This window comes from Callospermophilus lateralis, chromosome 5 (assembly GCF_048772815.1).
Source record: "Callospermophilus lateralis isolate mCalLat2 chromosome 5, mCalLat2.hap1, whole genome shotgun sequence".
In the NCBI taxonomy this organism is placed as follows: domain Eukaryota; kingdom Metazoa; phylum Chordata; class Mammalia; order Rodentia; family Sciuridae; genus Callospermophilus; species Callospermophilus lateralis.
In genome coordinates this window covers 71,241,124-71,258,547 of record NC_135309.1, presented here as the reverse complement: position 1 = coordinate 71,258,547, position 17,424 = coordinate 71,241,124, and the positions used below count along the sequence as shown (strand labels likewise).

At 43.5% G+C, this 17,424-nt stretch overlaps 1 protein-coding gene across 2 annotated transcripts; it reads right to left on the bottom strand.

Annotated features, from left to right (window-relative positions):
- Positions 1-5,163: 5,163 nt before the first annotated feature.
- Positions 5,164-16,188, bottom strand: Gnpda1 (glucosamine-6-phosphate deaminase 1). 2 transcript variants are annotated; one of them, XM_076856794.2, is made up of 7 exons: positions 16,133-16,188; positions 15,214-15,343; positions 12,935-13,036; positions 10,827-11,009; positions 9,668-9,852; positions 7,718-7,892; positions 5,164-6,646 (listed from the first exon to the last, which is right to left on the bottom strand). In XM_076856794.2, exons 2-7 carry the CDS (start codon positions 15,335-15,337, stop codon positions 6,546-6,548), a joined length of 870 nt encoding a protein of 289 aa, XP_076712909.1. In that variant the 5' UTR covers positions 15,338-15,343; positions 16,133-16,188; the 3' UTR covers positions 5,164-6,545. The 2 variants fall into 2 exon arrangements, with proteins under 2 accessions (XP_076712909.1, XP_076712910.1); XM_076856795.2 differs by having other exon boundaries at positions 16,137-16,162.
- Between the last annotated feature and the right edge of the window lie 1,236 nt (positions 16,189-17,424).

Sequence of the window (17,424 nt, the reverse complement as noted above, 5' to 3'; positions counted from 1 at the left end):
CATAGTATCTTTTATACCTTGGGAGACAGAATATGACAATATCAGCAAGGCAGGAAGAGTAGCATTACCAAAAACTTTTAGGCCACTTAAAATTTACTTGATCCATAGTTGCTATCGTATTCAATTGTTCCACAATGGCAAGTATTATGCCTAACAGGTACACATATCTTCAGCTACTAATGGAAGGCAATTAAGTTATTTATCAAGCTTCTGAGTAGGACCAAAGAATTGTACCAATGTGATATCCACTGATGCTGGTTTGTTTCCCTAAACTTGGCTGAATAAAAATAATTGGTCAGCAGACCAGGATGAGGTTTTGTGGTCAGAAGGCTGGCTCTAGAAACTTTAGGGATGTTCTTCACAGATGTTACGGTGCTATCGACTTTCAGCACCCATAGTCTAGACTTTGTACAATTACTCGGTGGCTTGAAGATTCACCACTCCAAGCATTCCCATATTTCTCTGAGCCACAGGATGCTTTGGAGAAGACTGTGCACATTGAAAACTTTGTGAGATTCTGATGCTCATGTGGCTAGTAGAGTTAGCACAGTTATTTCTTTAACTTGCTTAGACTGTTTTATCCCATTATAAAAACAACCCCCCCAAAAAGAAAAAATAAACTTATGCAACATAAAATTTTTAAAGCAATTATGTATCTTACTCTCAATCCATTCCACTTTTGCAACTTATTATACTTCCTTGAATAATTCCTCATTTAACAAATAATGAGCACCTCATAATGGGCCTATTTTTCTAGTTGCTGAGAACATAGCAATGAATAAAATGGATGTACTGTCCCTGCCTTGTGAACTTAAATTCTGATGGATAGAGATGGACAATAGGCAAACTATATAGGTCACCAGAAGATAAGTGTCAGTGGAAAGAAGTCAAGGAGGAGATAGGGAGTTAGGGGAAGCAGGGCAGTGCTGGATTTTTAAAAAATTTTTATTTTTTTAATTTATTTTTTATTTTTTGGTACCAAAGATGGAACCCAAGGGTGCTTAACCACTGAGCTACATCCCCAGCCCTTTTTTGGTGTGTGTTGTGGGCATATTGGGGATTTAACGCAGGGTCACTTGACCACTGAGCCACACTCCAAGTCCTATTTTGTATTTTATTTATAGACAGGGTCTCACTGAGTTGCTTAGCACCTCCCTGTTGCTGAGGCTGGCTTTGAACTCGAAAGCTTCTTGTCTCATCCTCTTGCCTCAGCCTCCCAGGCGGCTGGAATTATGGGTGTGTGCCACCACGCCAGGCACAATGCTGGAATTTTAAAGAGGGAAAAGACTTCTTTATAATAGCACAATGACAAAGGCTTGGCAATGTGACTGTGACCCTTTTAGCTGCTTGGAAAGACAAAGTTCCAGGTATACACATCAGGGCAAATGCCCTTGGGATGGGGACACGTTAGAGGGCTCTAGGAACAATATAGTAAGCAGTAAGGGCTGAAATAGACCAAGGAAGGAAGAACAGAAAGAGATAGGATGTGAATGGGTAGTACTACAGACATTTCCAGGGCTTGAGTGAATTTAGAAGACTTTGCACAGAGGAGTAATATGGTCTGAGTTAGGTTTTAGGGGTGAGCAAGCTTAGAAACCAGTTAGGCCATTTGTGGCAACTCGGGTAAGAAGTACAGATGGATTGTGCTAATGTGCCAGCAGAATTTGGGGAATTGGATCCTGGCATGATGGCACATACTTATAATCCCAGGGCCTTGGGCAGCTCAGGCAGGAGGATCACAGGTTCAAGGCAGCCTTGTCATCTTAGTGAGACCCTGTCTGAAAATAAAAAGGGCTGGGTATGTAGCCCAGTGGTAGAGCACACCTGGTTTCAATCTTCAGTACCCCAATAATACAAAAAAAAAAAAAAATTCTTGAGAATTAGATTCTGTACTTAGCTTGAAGGCAAAACTAATAAGATTTGCTCATAGACTACATATGTATTGAGAGATAGTGAAGCATCAGGGTTGATTTCTAGTTGTTCTGAGCAGTTGTGATGGAGAAGACTATGTAGACAGCATGAGTTTGTGGGTGAAGATTAGGAATTTAGTTGTGGGAAAGTATGTTGGAGATGCCTGGTAGTTATCCCAGCGGAGATGTTAGATAGGCAGGTAGAGATTCATGCTAGAGATAAAAATATTGGAGACAACATATAGATGATCTTTAAAACCAAGAGACTAGATGAGCTAGCCTATCAAAGGAGTAAGTTGTATATAGAGAAAGGGCCAAGGACTGGCCCAAATGCTAAGAGGCTGAGGAATTGAGGAAGAACCAGCAAAGGAGACAGGGAATGGTCAGGTCAGTAAGGGAAGGAAACCAGCAGTGTGTGCTGTCCTGGAAGCAAGTCAAGTTTGAAGGGAGGAGTAATCAATTGTGTCAGATGCTGCACATAAGTAATATGAGCTCTAACAATCAAGCAATCAGTGTTAAGGTCATTGGGAGACTTTGATAGGTGCTGTTTTAGTGGAGGGGAGATGAAAATCTGGAGTGTATTTGAGAAAGAAAGGGATGTTCTCACAACAGGTAAAAAGCTAAACAAATTGAACAATTTCTAAAAAGGAAAGGGATGGGTAACAGTTAGCTTACCTAAGGCAGAAACTGTTAGAGCCAGTGATTGAATTTAAACCAATTACTGAGGACTGAGTGTGGACCACCTTGAGAATTAAAAACCGCAAGCCAGCTGGGCATGGTGGCGCATTCCTGTAATCCTGGTGAGTTGGGAGGCTGAGGCAGGAGGATTGCAAGTTCCAGGCCAGCTTGGGCATATGGGTGTGTGTGGTGGTGGGAACTTGTGGACATTATTTTCTATTCTATTTTCAAGGTCATCAGTCGAGAAAAGCTGAGGGAGCGACTTGAGACCTTATGAATTGGTCTTCAAGGAGACTCAATGGAGTGGGCATGATTACTAGTCTGATTATCTGATGGCATTAGGGCTCCCTTGAGGTTCAAGTAACTCCATTCTGTTTTACTTACCCACTGTCTCATCACAGTCACAGAGTGCCTTGTTGACACTTAGGCAGGCTTCACTAGCATCTTGTCACACTAAGTTAGACTTCCTTCTTAGTAGGCTAGTGTGCTAACCCATCATCATGTAATATGCTACTTTCCTTGCTTCTCATGTATGATTGCTACTCTTGGGGAGCATGCTTCTTGTTCAGCAAACAGTGGTGCCTTCTATGGCACTGTTGTAGTGTGGGATAAAGTAGGATTTAACAAAAGTCTGCCTTCATGGAGTTTAAATTGAATGGGGAAATCCTGTCAGTAAATGGTTCTGAGAAAAAAGAGCAGGGCAGGGAGGGCAGGCTTCAGAGATTGCTACTTTGTATTGTAGGGTCAGGGAAGATCTAACAAATGGCATCTGAATATTTTCAGAGACCCAAAAGGAGGAGGAAGAGTAGGCCACAGCAGTGCATCTGTACTTATGAGCAGACTACATAGGGAGAAGGAAGGTGACACCTTTTTATGTCCATGCTGCCACTATTGGCCAAATATTATAGTTTAAACACATTCTGTCCACACTTCCTGAAACACTACTCTTTGTACACTTAATACTACCTTTTCCCTTTTTGAGTCAGACTTTCAGTTTTATGGGTTCAACACGTCACTGTAGACTGTATTTAGTATTTTTAATCAAATTATCACAACCTGTTTTGTCTTTTCTACACCACCTACACACCCCTGAAAGCACCTTTGTTTTCTTTTTCTAAATATTTACTTTTTAGTTTTAGGTGGACACAATATCTTTATTTTACATTTATGTGGTGCTGAGGATCAAACCCAGTGCCTTATGCATGCTAGGCAAGCGCTCTACCAGAGACACAACCCCAGCCCAAGCACCCTTGTTTTCTAGCAACAAGATACTTCAGGTCCACCACCATGATCCCTGCCCCAAAATATATAATTAGGTCCTCTCCAACAAGCCTGGGGTAGATTCGAGGTTTAAACTGGCCCAGAGGTGCAAGTCCCACTTGATTCACATAAGTACTGGTATTAGAAGGATGGTCCTGCTGTTGGGCCACCAGGGAAGCAGATTGAGATCAGATCTTTTCAAGGTCTCAAGTTCATACAGATGTCTCCAGTTTGGCTGTCAGCTCTAAATCCTTTTTCTTTAAATTCTACTATAGTTAATTTTATCTTGACTGAATAAACAAAATGTGGTATGTCCACACAACGGAATATTAATAAAAAAGAATGGACAACTGCTGTGTTATGTGGACCACCTCAAAAAATATGCTTGGACTGGGGATACAGCACAGTGGAAGAGTGCTTAGCTTAGCATGCACAAGTTCCTGAGTTCAATAACCAGCAACACAAAACACACATAACCACCAAAGATGTTATGCTGAGTCAAAGAAGTCGGACACAAGAGATGTCATAAATTCCATTTATATGAAACGTCTAATAAGGGTAGGGATATAACTCAGTGGTAGAGTATGTACTTAGCACATATATACAAGGCTCTAGGTTCAATCCCCAGCACTGCCTCCCTACAAAAATATGTCCAGGAAAGGTCAGCCTATAGACAGAGCATATCAGTGACCACCTGGGACTGGAGGCAGAAGCAGGGAGCTTTGTGGAATGATAAAGAGGATCACACAACTTCACACACCTAAAAATCAATGGATTTATATCAAGTGGATTTTACTGGCATGTAAATTATACTCCAATAAAATAAAAACCCTTCTTATTTATATGTCCTTAATTATATGACCAAAGATATTTCTTTACCTAGAACTTTAACACAAAAAAATTGTATTTTTGCGTAACTTGCAGATATTTTTGCAGTGCGGGGGATTGAAACCAGGGCCTCACACATGCTAGATAAGCACGCTACCAATGCTACATCCCCAGCTCCTATCATATTTTTAATAGCCATTATCCCTGCTTAAATCTCAAGTATAGCCACAATAGGAAAATGTATTGCTCATCTGTTTATTCCCACCTTTTTTCACATAGGTGCTTCATTTTTATAAAAATCTTTTTTCACCCAGATGATTAAAGACCAACAAACTGTTGCTATGCTGGTGATCTTCCTGCAAGCTCTTGTGAGGACTCAGTGTGAAGTTTGGTTCGCCAGCTACTTGCAAAATTTATCAATTTTGGAAACAAAACTTCAGAAGACAACCTTCTGAACTTCGGAGGTAGAAATCCACAAATGACACACTTTATTGAAAATATTGGATTTAATAGAAAAAATCACATTGTAAACAAGTCCACTGATTGATTAGCTTAACACAGAATGACAGCACAATCACATATAAAAGCTAAAGAACGAGATGCTGGTGCCAAAGGCAGCACTTAAAGAGAGGCCTGAGCCAGAATTTTCCCAGAAATAGGCAGCAGTAGCTTCAAACAGGCACAAGAACAGGGAGGTTGAGGCAGCAACCACTCCACAAAGGCTTAAGGGCATAAGAGGAAGACAGCAACAAAATATTTGGCAGGGAGGGCTAAAGAACAAATGGGCAAAGGGTTTTTGTTTTTTGAAATTTTTTGTGGTGCTGGAAACAGCCACATCCACAGCCCAGGCTTGTAATTCTTGATGTTCTGACATTAGATCCTACCACACAAACCTGAGAGGGTTAGAGGAGCAGGGTATGTTAAATGGGTCAACAGTACTAAAAGTATCTGGTGTGTGGCCTTGGCACTCAACTCTGAGGGAGGCAGGAGTGTGTGGCATTTGTGTGTAGTGACTAAACTCAGAACTGAGATGCTTTCTGCCCCAGCACCTTGTCTGATCACAACCCTGAAGCTGTAGAAGTATCTATTGCCCTGGTGCGTCTCCTCCTTACTGATGAGTATGTAAGAGACCTCTGACAAAAACACAGGGCTCTAGAGGGAAAAGGTTTCTACCTCTCTCCTTTTGGGTCCCCAAAGGGAGAGAAGTTTGTCATGGATGGACCCCTGGAGGCTTTAGAGTTAATAGCAAAAGCTACCTCTTTAGCCCCAGCCACCCAAATCCTCCTCCAAGGAGTCCTCCCAGTTCATGGAAAAGCCACCTTGAAAGAAGAAAAAAAACTAGGAGAAAGAGAATAAGGAACAGTTTTCTTTCTGTGGTACTTGTTACTGACCAGAGAAGCTGCTACCTTGTATGTCATTTAGATATCAAGTTCACGCCTTAACTTGAAGCAGCAGTTCTTACGTAAGGGGCAGGCCTGCTCAAGAGGAGGTCTCAAGACTCCAAAGAGATTGAGTCCAAAATACACAAGCCCCTAATTCCCACCCCCTAATAGGTGCACATAAGGATAGAAATTCCTGCCAGGAGTGTGTTGTACACGTGAACAGTGGCTAAGGCAAAACAAAAAGCCAAGAAGCCCTAACATGAGTGTGGTAGACAGCAACACGATGGAGAACACTGTTCAGAGACTGTTTCTGATTAAGTTACATGTCACTCCACAGCTGAACTCCATGACAAGGCTTCTAGCCTTGGAACCAAGAAGAGTAAGTTCACCTACTTACTGCAGTAACCATACTGGACTAAAGAAAAACAATTCTGTTCTCCTAAAGAAAATTTCCTATGAGGTACTTGATAGTAGGTCCCAGCATAGGCTAATCACTGTATGGTTTCTTAGAAGACTGGCTTTTCTCAATTTCTTTCTCTTTGATACTGTACAGGGGGTCCACCAACTTGTTATGAACAAGCATTAAACCTATAAAAAAAAGAAAGTAGTTAATGCAGAGAGAGGCAAGAGTTCCACGATTATCAACAAGAACTTCTAGAAGCTCTCCAATTTTGTCCTAGAACTGACACTCTTATCTTTCTGATCTCCAAACCATAAAAACCTTAAGAGCAGGAAGAGTTTGTTACTCCCAGTGAATGCTAGAGTTCATGGAAGTTCCATCAACACAACCACAAGGACAGCTGACTATTTAAAGGTTAATCTTTTCAACAAAGAAAAATTCCTATTTCTATTTATTAGATGAGAGTGTTCATGTAATTTGCCTAAAGCAGGAGGTGTACCAGGGATTGAAGCTCGGGCTTTATGTGTGCTTGGCAAACTCCCACTGAGCTACACCCAACCCTCTAGTAAATATCCTTTTAAAGAAAAAGAAAGATCCTGTAGATCTTCACTTCAAGGCACTTCAGGACCTTGACTTAAGGGGAAAGATGTGTATGAGATCTAGACTGAGAACACGTAAGACTCAATGTCATCACAAGGAGATCACACACAGCTCTTTGACTAAAACTTTGGGTGTTTTTTTTTTTTTTTTTTTTTTTTTTGCCTCCTCAGAGCAAACATCTCCAGAAGTGGACCCTTACAGTCATGGATGGTAGAGAAATGACTGTATTGTGAGGCAGTAGGGTCTGATCTTTGAGATTCTAGGTGTCCATTAAAATGGCCAAAGTGAGGGCTAGGAATGTAATTCAGTGGTGAACACTTGTCTAGCATGTGGAGAAACTGAGTTCCATCCCCAGCACAGGAGAGGGGGTCGGGGGATTGAATGAGCTAGGTGTGGTGGCACACACCTGGAATCTCAGCAACTCAGGAAGCTGAGGCAGGAGGATCACAAATTTGAGGTCAGCCTTAGCAACTTGGTGAGACCTTGATTCAAAAAATAAAAAGGGCTGGGGATGTACAGCTCGGTTATAGAGTGTGCCTGGTTCAATCCCCAATACACAAAAATAAAAAAATAAAATGGCCAGAATGAAAACAAAATCTATTCCTCATTCCTAGCATGCTTGGGCTTGACTACCTACTCCCATATCCACCCTCCCTCACCTTTGAAATACTTGACAGTCTTCACTTTCAGCTCCAAGGTGGCATCTTCATCACACACAAACACGGTGCAGGGATGCTGCTGGAAGGCAGACACCGTCCACATATGGTTCACCCCCTCCTCAATGGCCTTGTACAAAGCAAAAGCCTTGTGAGCGCCTGTGATGAGGATCATCACCTGGGGATGAGAAAGCAAGCCCATGATGGAGCAGCCCAGACAATAAATGCTAAAAAGATAATTTTTTTATTGCTAGCTCTCTATGTCTTATCACACAAACTCCTACCTTTTAGGAAAAGGAAATAAGGCTCCAGGAAGTTAAGTAACTTGCCCAGGGTCATTTGTGACTTGAGTCTATGCTCTTGACCACCACCACATGACAGTGCCTCCACGGGTCATCCCAATAGCTAGATCAGCTTTCGCAGTGTGTGAAAGAGGCCCCTGCCTGCACCAGCTACCCTGTGGTTTTGGAAACAATGCCAGGAGTTACCTGTGGGTCCCTTAAGGTTGAATGCCAAAAAGGGATTCCCTTAATTTGATCTCTTTCAGTTCATAGCATTTAACCTGACTTGAAGTGATACTTCTTGTTCATATAAAAGAAGTAGAGACTCCACCTAACAGTTCAATTATCAAGAGCATAAGTGCCAGAAAGTGATCCTAAAGAATTCAGCTCTACAGATATCTTTCCATTTTAATATACTTGTGCCAATGGAGTTGTGAATAGAATTTTCTGCTCGTTCCTCTCTCTATTTCTCCCTCTCACTCTCTCTCCCCCACTTTTTAATATTTTTTTAGTTGTAGATGGACACAATATGTTTATTTTTATGTGGTGCTGAGGCAAGTGCTCCACCACTGAGCTACAGCTCCTGCCGCAACTCTCCCTCTCTTAAAAGAAGCATAGAGAGAACCAGACTGAAGTTCAGAACCCCTCAGCAACTCTAAGCTCATTTTAGAAGAGATTTTCCTGATTTCCAGCCCAGATCATTCCCCAGACCATATACGTTCACTAGATAAGGATGGCCCCCAAACAGAGCGACCAGCAAGCAGAGCAACCCCCTAGCTACTGATTCAGGGTTACCCAGTGGAAATCTAGGAAACATCATTCATTTCACAGAAATTCACTGTATAATTAGGAAACTTTTCCATTGACTTAGATGTTTGCTTATAGACCTGGGAAAAGAAATTTGAAGCTAAAATGTCTCCAGTCACTCACTGAATATATCTCACAAAGGAATAGAAAATATTTCTAAAATTCTAATGAAAGCAGTAAGGACACTGGAACCACACAGACAGATAGATAGACATACACACACACACACAACAAATGATAACCAATTTTCTAGAAGAAAAACTCCCTAAATTCAGTTGAAGACACTTTTTTTTTTTTTTTTGGTGGTACTGGGGATTGAACCCAAGGCTTTGTGCTTGCTAGGCAATTGCTCTGCCACTGGCTATATCCCCAAAGCCTTAAAGACTTATCTTTTAATCACACTTCACTACATTTATTATTCCTGAGCACAGGGCCATAATCATCACATCCTTGGATTGCAGGAGAAGCATTCTTTCAAATAGTGACCAACTTCAGGGACACCAAGAGGGTCCCCTCTCAGTGCCTAGGCAAGTACAAATTCACATTCCCACATTAGTTCTGCTGGGGTTCTCTCTGCCCGTGAGAAGCATGGAAGTGGAACATCAGCAGAGACCAAGGTCAGGTAGCAGCCCCTGGTCAATTAGCCAAAGACAAACAAAAACTGCTTACTGGATTTATCCACACTGGGAACAATGATTACCTCCAAAGAAGGGAGAGAAACAGGACTAGCTGGGATTTTAGCCTTATTTATTACAACTTCACCTTTAATAAGAATATGTTCAGCTGTATAGCTACAATTAACAACAAAAAGACAGGCCCACTGGCCCCAACTCTGACAAAGGCTGGTGGACCCCTGCACCCTTACCTCTCTAGCATCCATGACAGTGCCTACACCCACTGTCAGGGCCATGGTGGGCACCTTGGCAAGATCACCATCAAAGAACCTAGCATTGGCCAGAATGGTGTCCATGGCCAATGTCTTCACACGAGTCCTGGACACCAGGCTGGAACCTGGCTCATTGAAGGCAATATGTCCATCAGGGCCGATGCCTAGAAAAAGAGACAGCCACAACAGTTCTGTGAGTTCTAGGAATCCACAATTTCAAAACTGGACAATCTCTCCTTCTCTAACTAGGGTCTGAAAAAAAAAAAAAATCCCTGAAAACTATCTCTTCATCTGTACTGTTAAGGTACAACTCTGCCCCCTCCTCACCATTTCTATCTGAGGCACAGACACTGTTAATTTGCTTCCACCTTCAGGAAGCTCAGTAAGGGGCACTCCAAATAGCTCCTGACCCCCCAGATTATAGGGAAGTATGACTTCTCTGTCTTCTGTCTACAGGGAAAACACACCCAGCACCTAGGCAGCGGGTGCTGAGTTCCAAAACCTCAGAATATGCAAGGTTTTTCCTCCCTACTCTTATAGAAGTTAGACCCAGAAAAAGTTAGTCCAATTTTATACCCTTGTGGGTGATGCCCAAGGTAGTAACATGTAGAATAGGAATAAGAACCTAAGTAGGAATAAGAGCCTAAGCCTCAGAGGTAGATTCCCCAGGGTCCCACCTTCTCACTGCTCCTCACTGGCTGACCTTGATAAGTCACACAACTTCTCTGGGGTTCAGGTCCTATGGAGAGCATGCAAGGGCCATATGGAATCTTCTGAAACTACATGAGTCCATGATTTTAATGTTTAGGTAAATTACATGACTGATCCATAAAGCCTAAAGATTGGGGATAAAAGATCTGTGTCCAAATCTCCCACCTCTCAGTTTACATAAAGCATCAAAATGTAGAAACAGGAGGTGTCCATGATCACGGTTCCATCCTGAGCAACAGAGCCAGGGCTAGGACCCAAGACTCCCACTTTCTCTATGCCTTCCCTGCATCCACATGGTGATAGATGACCCCAGTGTCACGAGTACAAAGAGGGCTTCATGGGGACAGGCTTGGCATCATGTCCTTGCCATACAATCCAGGCAGGCTGGGCCTGGGCCTGGATGTGTGCTGAGGAGTGCTAAGCTCACCTCCAACAAACAGCTCGATCCCGCCTGCCGCCTTGATCTTCTGCTCAAAGGCATCACACTCAGCCTGCAGGTCAGCTGCATTCCCATCCAGAATGTGGGTGTTCTCTGGATGGATATCAATGTGCTTGAAGAAGTTGTTCCACATAAAGGAGTGGTAACTCTCTGGGTGGTCCCGAGGAAGGCCTGTGGGGTCATAGACATTAAGTCATACCCAGGCTGCGCTAGAGCTCTCCTTCCAAGGAAGATGCCAGAACACTTAGGGGACTGTCCATCAGAAAGCCCTGGACACCAGCCCCCTGCCTCCCATCCTCCTGGGATAGGCTGAGCTGGTGTCCATTAGGTATCCACTGACTATGGAGCTAGGCCTGGGAAATCCCCTCATTCACAAGGGAATGACCATAGGCTGGAGGGTGAGAACACTCTGGGCTTCTGGAGATAGCCTGGTCACCTGGGGTAGGACTGGGCTCATCTGGGAAAGGAAGCAAACATACCCCACCATTTATACCCTGCTCAATTTAAACCCCAACTTAAAAACCAAGTGGCTGGAGAAAATTATCTCAGGGCTTCTCAAAATGTATTTGTTGTTTTTTTTTTTTTTTTTTTAATCCAGAAAGAAAACTAATGTTTAAAATAAATGGTTAATGTTGAGCATTAAGAATATTTAAATTCAAGCCAGCTATGGTGGCCTGTGTCTATAATCCCCGTAATTCAATAGATTGAGACAGGAGGATGGTAAGTTCCAGGCCAGACTCAGCAACTTATCAAAACTCTATCTCAAAATAAAAAGGGCTGGGGATGTAGCCCAGTGGTAGAGTACCCGAGTACAAAAAAAAAAAATTAAAATCAGCCTTAAACATGAGAAAATCCAACACAGTGCTACAACATGGGATGAATCTTGAAGACACTCTCCTAGGTGAAAGAAGCCAGACATAAGCTGCCAAATACTTTATGAATCTACTTATATGAGGTATCTAGGGAAATCAAATTCACGAAAGCAGAAAATAAAATGGTGGTTCCCAGAGCCTGGGGAAAACAGGAAACAGGGAGTTGTTTAATGGAAATAGAGTCTCAGTTTTATGAGATGAAAAGAATTCTGAGATTGGTTGCACAATTATGTGAATGTACTTACCACTACCATAGTGTACACATAAAAGTGCTTAAGATGGGGTGTGTGTGTGTGTGTGTGTGTGTGTGTGTGTGTGTATAAATATATAATTTTTTTTTTTTTTTTTTGCGATGCGGTCTTGCTGTGTTGCCCAGGCTGGCTCAAGTGATCCTCCTGCCTTAGCCCCTAAATAGCTGGGACTACAGACTGGCATTTGAGATGGCAAATTTTATGTTGTATATATTTTACTACAATCCTTTTTAAAAGAACATTTAAAGTGAAGCTACTATAATATGGGGAAGTGGGGAGCAAAAAGGTAATAGAAGACCAAGCCTCAGCTCCCCTCCAAGTGTACCCGGCAGAAAGGAGAGCTAAAGGAGCCAGGCATGGTGACGCACACCCGAAATCCTAGGGACTTGGGAGGCTAAGGCAGGAGGACTGCAAAGTCAAGGCCAGCCTTGGAATTTAATGAGACCCCCATCCACAAAATTAAAAGGGCTAGGTCATAGCTCAGAGATAAAGCAACCCTGAGGTTCAATCTGCAGTCACACACACACAAAAAAAAAAAAAAAGAAAAAAGAAAGAAAAAAGGAAAGTAGAGGATGCACACTAGAGAGAAAATATAGACAAAGAACCTTCGAACCACCCCAGCCAAGATTCTACTTGCATGCATTTGTTCCAGAAAGAAATAGCACTGAGCTGGGAAGCAGACAAAGGGGAAGGAAGTACCCTAATATTAAGTGTTCATTAAATGTTTACTATGTGCTAGAAGCCTCCATATCTGTGAGTATCATAATGCTTACAACCCATGAGGTCATCTTTATTAACTTCATTTTATAACTCAACTAAACCAAGGCTGAAAGAGAGAGGTTATCAATAACTGAGCCTATCACCAAATGTCACTGGTTCCTTGAGATGCTCCCATTTCTCTCCAGAGGTGAGCCTCTGAAAGAAGAGCATGACTCCTGGAATCAGGTTAGAACCCTGAAAGAGAAAGACTTACCCACATACTCATCCATGTTGAAGGTCTTCACATATTTAAAGGACAGGTCTCCATTCTTGTAGTACTCAATCAGTTTCTTATAGCAGCCAAGTGGGGTGCTCCCTGCAAGAGGAAAATTAAAAACCCATCCAAATCAGATAGTCATTCATATTTTCAAAATCCATCAACAGCTTCTCATTTCACTATTCAGTGGTAACCCGTCCTTACAAAGGCTCCACATTATTGGGCCCTTGGCTACCCCTCTGCATACCTTATCTTGCATGAGTCACTTCACCTCAGGGACTGTGCACATGCTATTCTAATGGGAATACTCTTCAGGTATCTGTATGGCTAACTCACTTCTTCAGGCCTCTCCTCTGTTACTTTCTCAGAATGGATTTCCCTGCCAATATATCCAACATGGCAAACCTCCATCTAAATACTCCCTATCCTTCTTTCCTGCTTCATTTTTCTCCCTCCTTCTTATTGCTGTCTAACATACTCCACACTTTGCTAATTAACTTGTCTATCTCTCCCACTATAATTTAAGCTTTGGAAGACAGGAATTAATAACAAACCCTTTTGTTTGTTGCTACATCCCCAGAGCTAAGAACTGCTTGGCTAACAGAGACACTTAATAAACATCTGCTGAATGAATGACAATGGAAACTCCCCCAGTCCCACCAAAAATAATCGACTGGTCCCTATGACAAGGAACCCACTTGGAAATGCTGTGCTGTTTAAAATGTAACAGGCAGCAAGGGGTCTGGTTCTGAAGGGCCTTCAATGCCACTCTGCAGAGCTTGGATCTGATTGTGTGATAATGGGAATTAGCAATGAGTTGCCTGACACAGAAGCCAGATTGATCAGGTGGAGGCTGGCTCACTCTAGATAGGAGACAGGATGTTAACACAACTCCAACAGGGTTGAGCCACAGGTAGTTTCACAAAGTGCAGGCAGATACCACTCTCACAGGGCTCCAATGCAGAGTTCAGCAAACTTTGGTCCACAGGCCAAATTGGGCCTGCTGCCTATTTGTATGAGTTCATGATTTAACTATGGTTCTTAGGTGCAGTGACACACACCTGTAAACTCAGCAATTCAGGAGACTGAGGCAGGAGGATCACAAGTTCAAGGCCAGCTTCAGCAACTTAGCAAGGACCTAAGCAATTTAGTGAAACCCTGTCTTAAAAAAATAAATAAATAAATAAATAAGGATAGGGGATGGAACTCAGTGTTAACATGCCACTGGGCTCAATCCCCAATACAAAAAGGAAAAAAAAAATTAAGAAGGAATGGTTTTTACATTTTTAAAAATCAAAAGAATGGTGCATGCCTGTAATCCCAGCTCAGGAGGCTGAGGCAGGAGATCGCAAGTTCAAAGCCAGCCTCAGCAATTCAACAAGACCCTGTCTCTAAGTTAATTATAATAAAGGGCTGGGAAGGTGGCTCAGTGGTTAAGCACCCCTGGGTTCAAGTCCCAGTACCAAAAAAAAAAAAAAAAAAAAAAAAAAAATCAAAAGAATGTTTTGCAACGTATGAAAACTTCAGTGTCTATAAGTAAAGTTTTACTGGCACACAACCAATAAAAGTCACCAACCTATTATTGGTAGCTTTCATATTCCAGTGACAGAGTTGTGTAGTTGCAACAGGGAAGTCTAAAGTAATTTACTGTTTAGTCATTTACAGAAAAAGTTTCACAGCCCCTACTCCAGTGGATGAGTTAGGTAAGACCCATGGGGCAAATCCACCCACCTATGAAAGAAGTAATTAGGACATTCAGCTTGAGAAGCTGGAGTCAAATTATCTTCCTATAAAGGCAACATTCTGACCTTTTTCAAAAGAAACTGGGACTTTTTCCACTTAGATTTTGTGCATAATTAAACCTTACAGAAAATTATTTGAATAACTATCTTCTCAATTCTCTCAGGAATGGTACTTAGCTAGCATCCCCCAAATACACATAAGAGAAACTAATTCTTTTCATAAAATGCATACTTTAAGGAATCAGGACTTAATTCTGCTAAGGCACCGTGAATGCCTTAATAGAGCTGACTTAGGATGTAGCCTAAAATCAAGTTCTTCCTGTCTAACTGTTCCAAGATTCTATAGGAACTATAGGCAACAACTAAATCAACCCATAAAGAAAGCCAGGTCCTCTGTTCTGTATGTGGAGTGGGCTCTGGTGTTCTCTCATAGCACCAATACCTTAAGTCCTCCTGTAAGTCCCTGGGCTGAACGAGCCCAGAACCTGGCCCCTTAAAACCCTCTGATCCCACTGTCTCCATTCCACAACACACCAGTGGGGAGTCCCATGGTGAAGTACTTGTCTGGTCCTGGGTTAAACTGGATGATGCGGTTCCTGATGTATTTGGCCGCCCACTCACTGGCTTGTGAATAGTGCTCCAGGATGATGAGCTTCATCTTGTCCTGCAGTGGGCAGATGAGATGAGAAAAGGAACCAATGGCCCTCACTTTGAGTTCAGAGGAATAGGCTGGGCTGGACACCTCTTCCACCCACCAGGAGGCGCTATTTTGAGGGTTGACCAGGGTTCTCATCTCAGCTCCATTTACCAATGGTAGGAACTCAAAAAGCACCCGCGCTCTATGAAGACATTTCCTATGTAAAAATGGGCACAGCAGTACCTACTCGCCGACTTCAGACAGGGAATAACAAATGAGAAAATGCTGGTAAACCCCACAGTATGTTGGCGATTATTCTCTTCTAGCTTGACTCAGTTCCCCTCCCACAGCCCTACAGGCTGGACACTCCACCCCACAGTCTTGCTCAAGAACTAGAGGGGCCCTAGGATCATCTTGGGCCAATGGAACAGGTGGGGGTGATGCTTTGCCTGGGGAGGTGTGTTCTTATTCAGCGCTCGAAAAGGGGTACTCTCATCGACCGCCTTGCTTAGGGAACACTGTTGGATCCTCAGTTTCCCCCAAAGCACAATCAGGTAAAGGTAATCACTCCGGAAGGAAGGCACCCCCAGCACGACAATCAATGGTGGGGAGTGGGGAAGCCGAAGAGGGGGTCGCCCGCGCGGAGGTGGTGGGGTTCAGTGTCCCCCCACCCAGGTTACGACTTCGTCTCTCCCTCCAGCCCTCCTGGAAGGGGTGGAAGCGGTTCGCCGGGCTGCGCCTGGACGCGAGGGACCTGGGACAACGCCGGGACCCCTGCCCACCAGGAGGGTCCCGCCCTTCCCGCTCCCCACTTACGCACACGCCTCCCGAGGCTGCAGAGGCTACTGTGCCGGCCGCCGGGCCTCGCTTTGGTCACGTGGCCGCGGTCACGCGGTGTGCGCGCCGCCCCGCGGGCTGACTCAGCGGGCCGGCCCCTAGGCTCGACTTTGGCCAGCCCAGGGCCTCCACTACCACCAGCTAACGTGGGCCTGGAGCGAGCAAAGCCAAAAGGGGCTGTGGGGAACACACTTGCGGGGTCAGGGCCTGATTTTGCACAGGAGGAGAGACTTGGAGGCGCCAGGTCCCTGGCTAATAGGAGTCTCCTGGCCCCGTGCCCCCCCCCCCTTAGTGCGGGGATGGGAGGCCCCCGGGTTGGCCTGATGCTGCCCTGACGCTGCCCACTTTTCCTGTAGGTGGAATCTGTTGAGCTAGGTGCTGCATTTTTGTTTTAAATATAATTGAGCTTTTTTTGTGTTGTTTTTTTGTTCCCTTTAAGATCAAACTTTGCAACAATATATACTAGACAAAGGGGCAGGAGCAGGAGGGGTGGCATGAAGGGTGGCATTGTTAGACCAGGAGGCAAGAAAAGACCACTGACTCCAATTAAAATCAAATTAAAGCAAGCTTATTATTTGCACCTGCAGGGCTGCCTCTCCCCACAAAAACCTGGGAATAAGACAGCAGGGCAGCTAAAAAAAAAAAAAAGGCTAGTTTACATTTTTGTTGGCCCTGATATCAGAATTTATGAAGGTCATCAGAGCCTCAGAGAGGGTCGGTATCTGGCCAGGGGAGGTCAAGATTTATGAGGCCTCACTAAAGTTTCAGAGAGGGCTGCTATCTGGTCAGAGAGCCAGGCATGGGTGAGTTCAAGGCAAGGGCAGGCATTCCAAGCAGGTTCAGAATTTGCAGTAGTTTATAATAAAGCTGAAATTATCTTTTCATGGCTTTGTGATGAGATGGCTCCCAATTTTAAGAGAAAATCAGGTTGGGTCTATCAGCACTTGTTATCCAAGCACCTGAAGCAAGAGGATTGCAAATTCGAGGGCAGTCTCAACAACTTAGCAAGACCTTGCCTCAAAATAAAAGAGACTGGGGATGTAGCTCAGCGGTAAAGCACCCCTGGTTTCAATCCTAACAGAAAAGAAAATCTGAGGAACAACAATAAAAAACAAATGCAAAAAGAAAGAAAGAAAGCAGGACCTTGCTCTAACTACCCACACCAAAGTAACCGTTGCTAACAGGTAGAGGACGTTCTAAACTGTTTTTCTAAAAATATGCTTACATTTATTTTACTATGTGCACACAGTAATATGTGTGTGTACACCAAG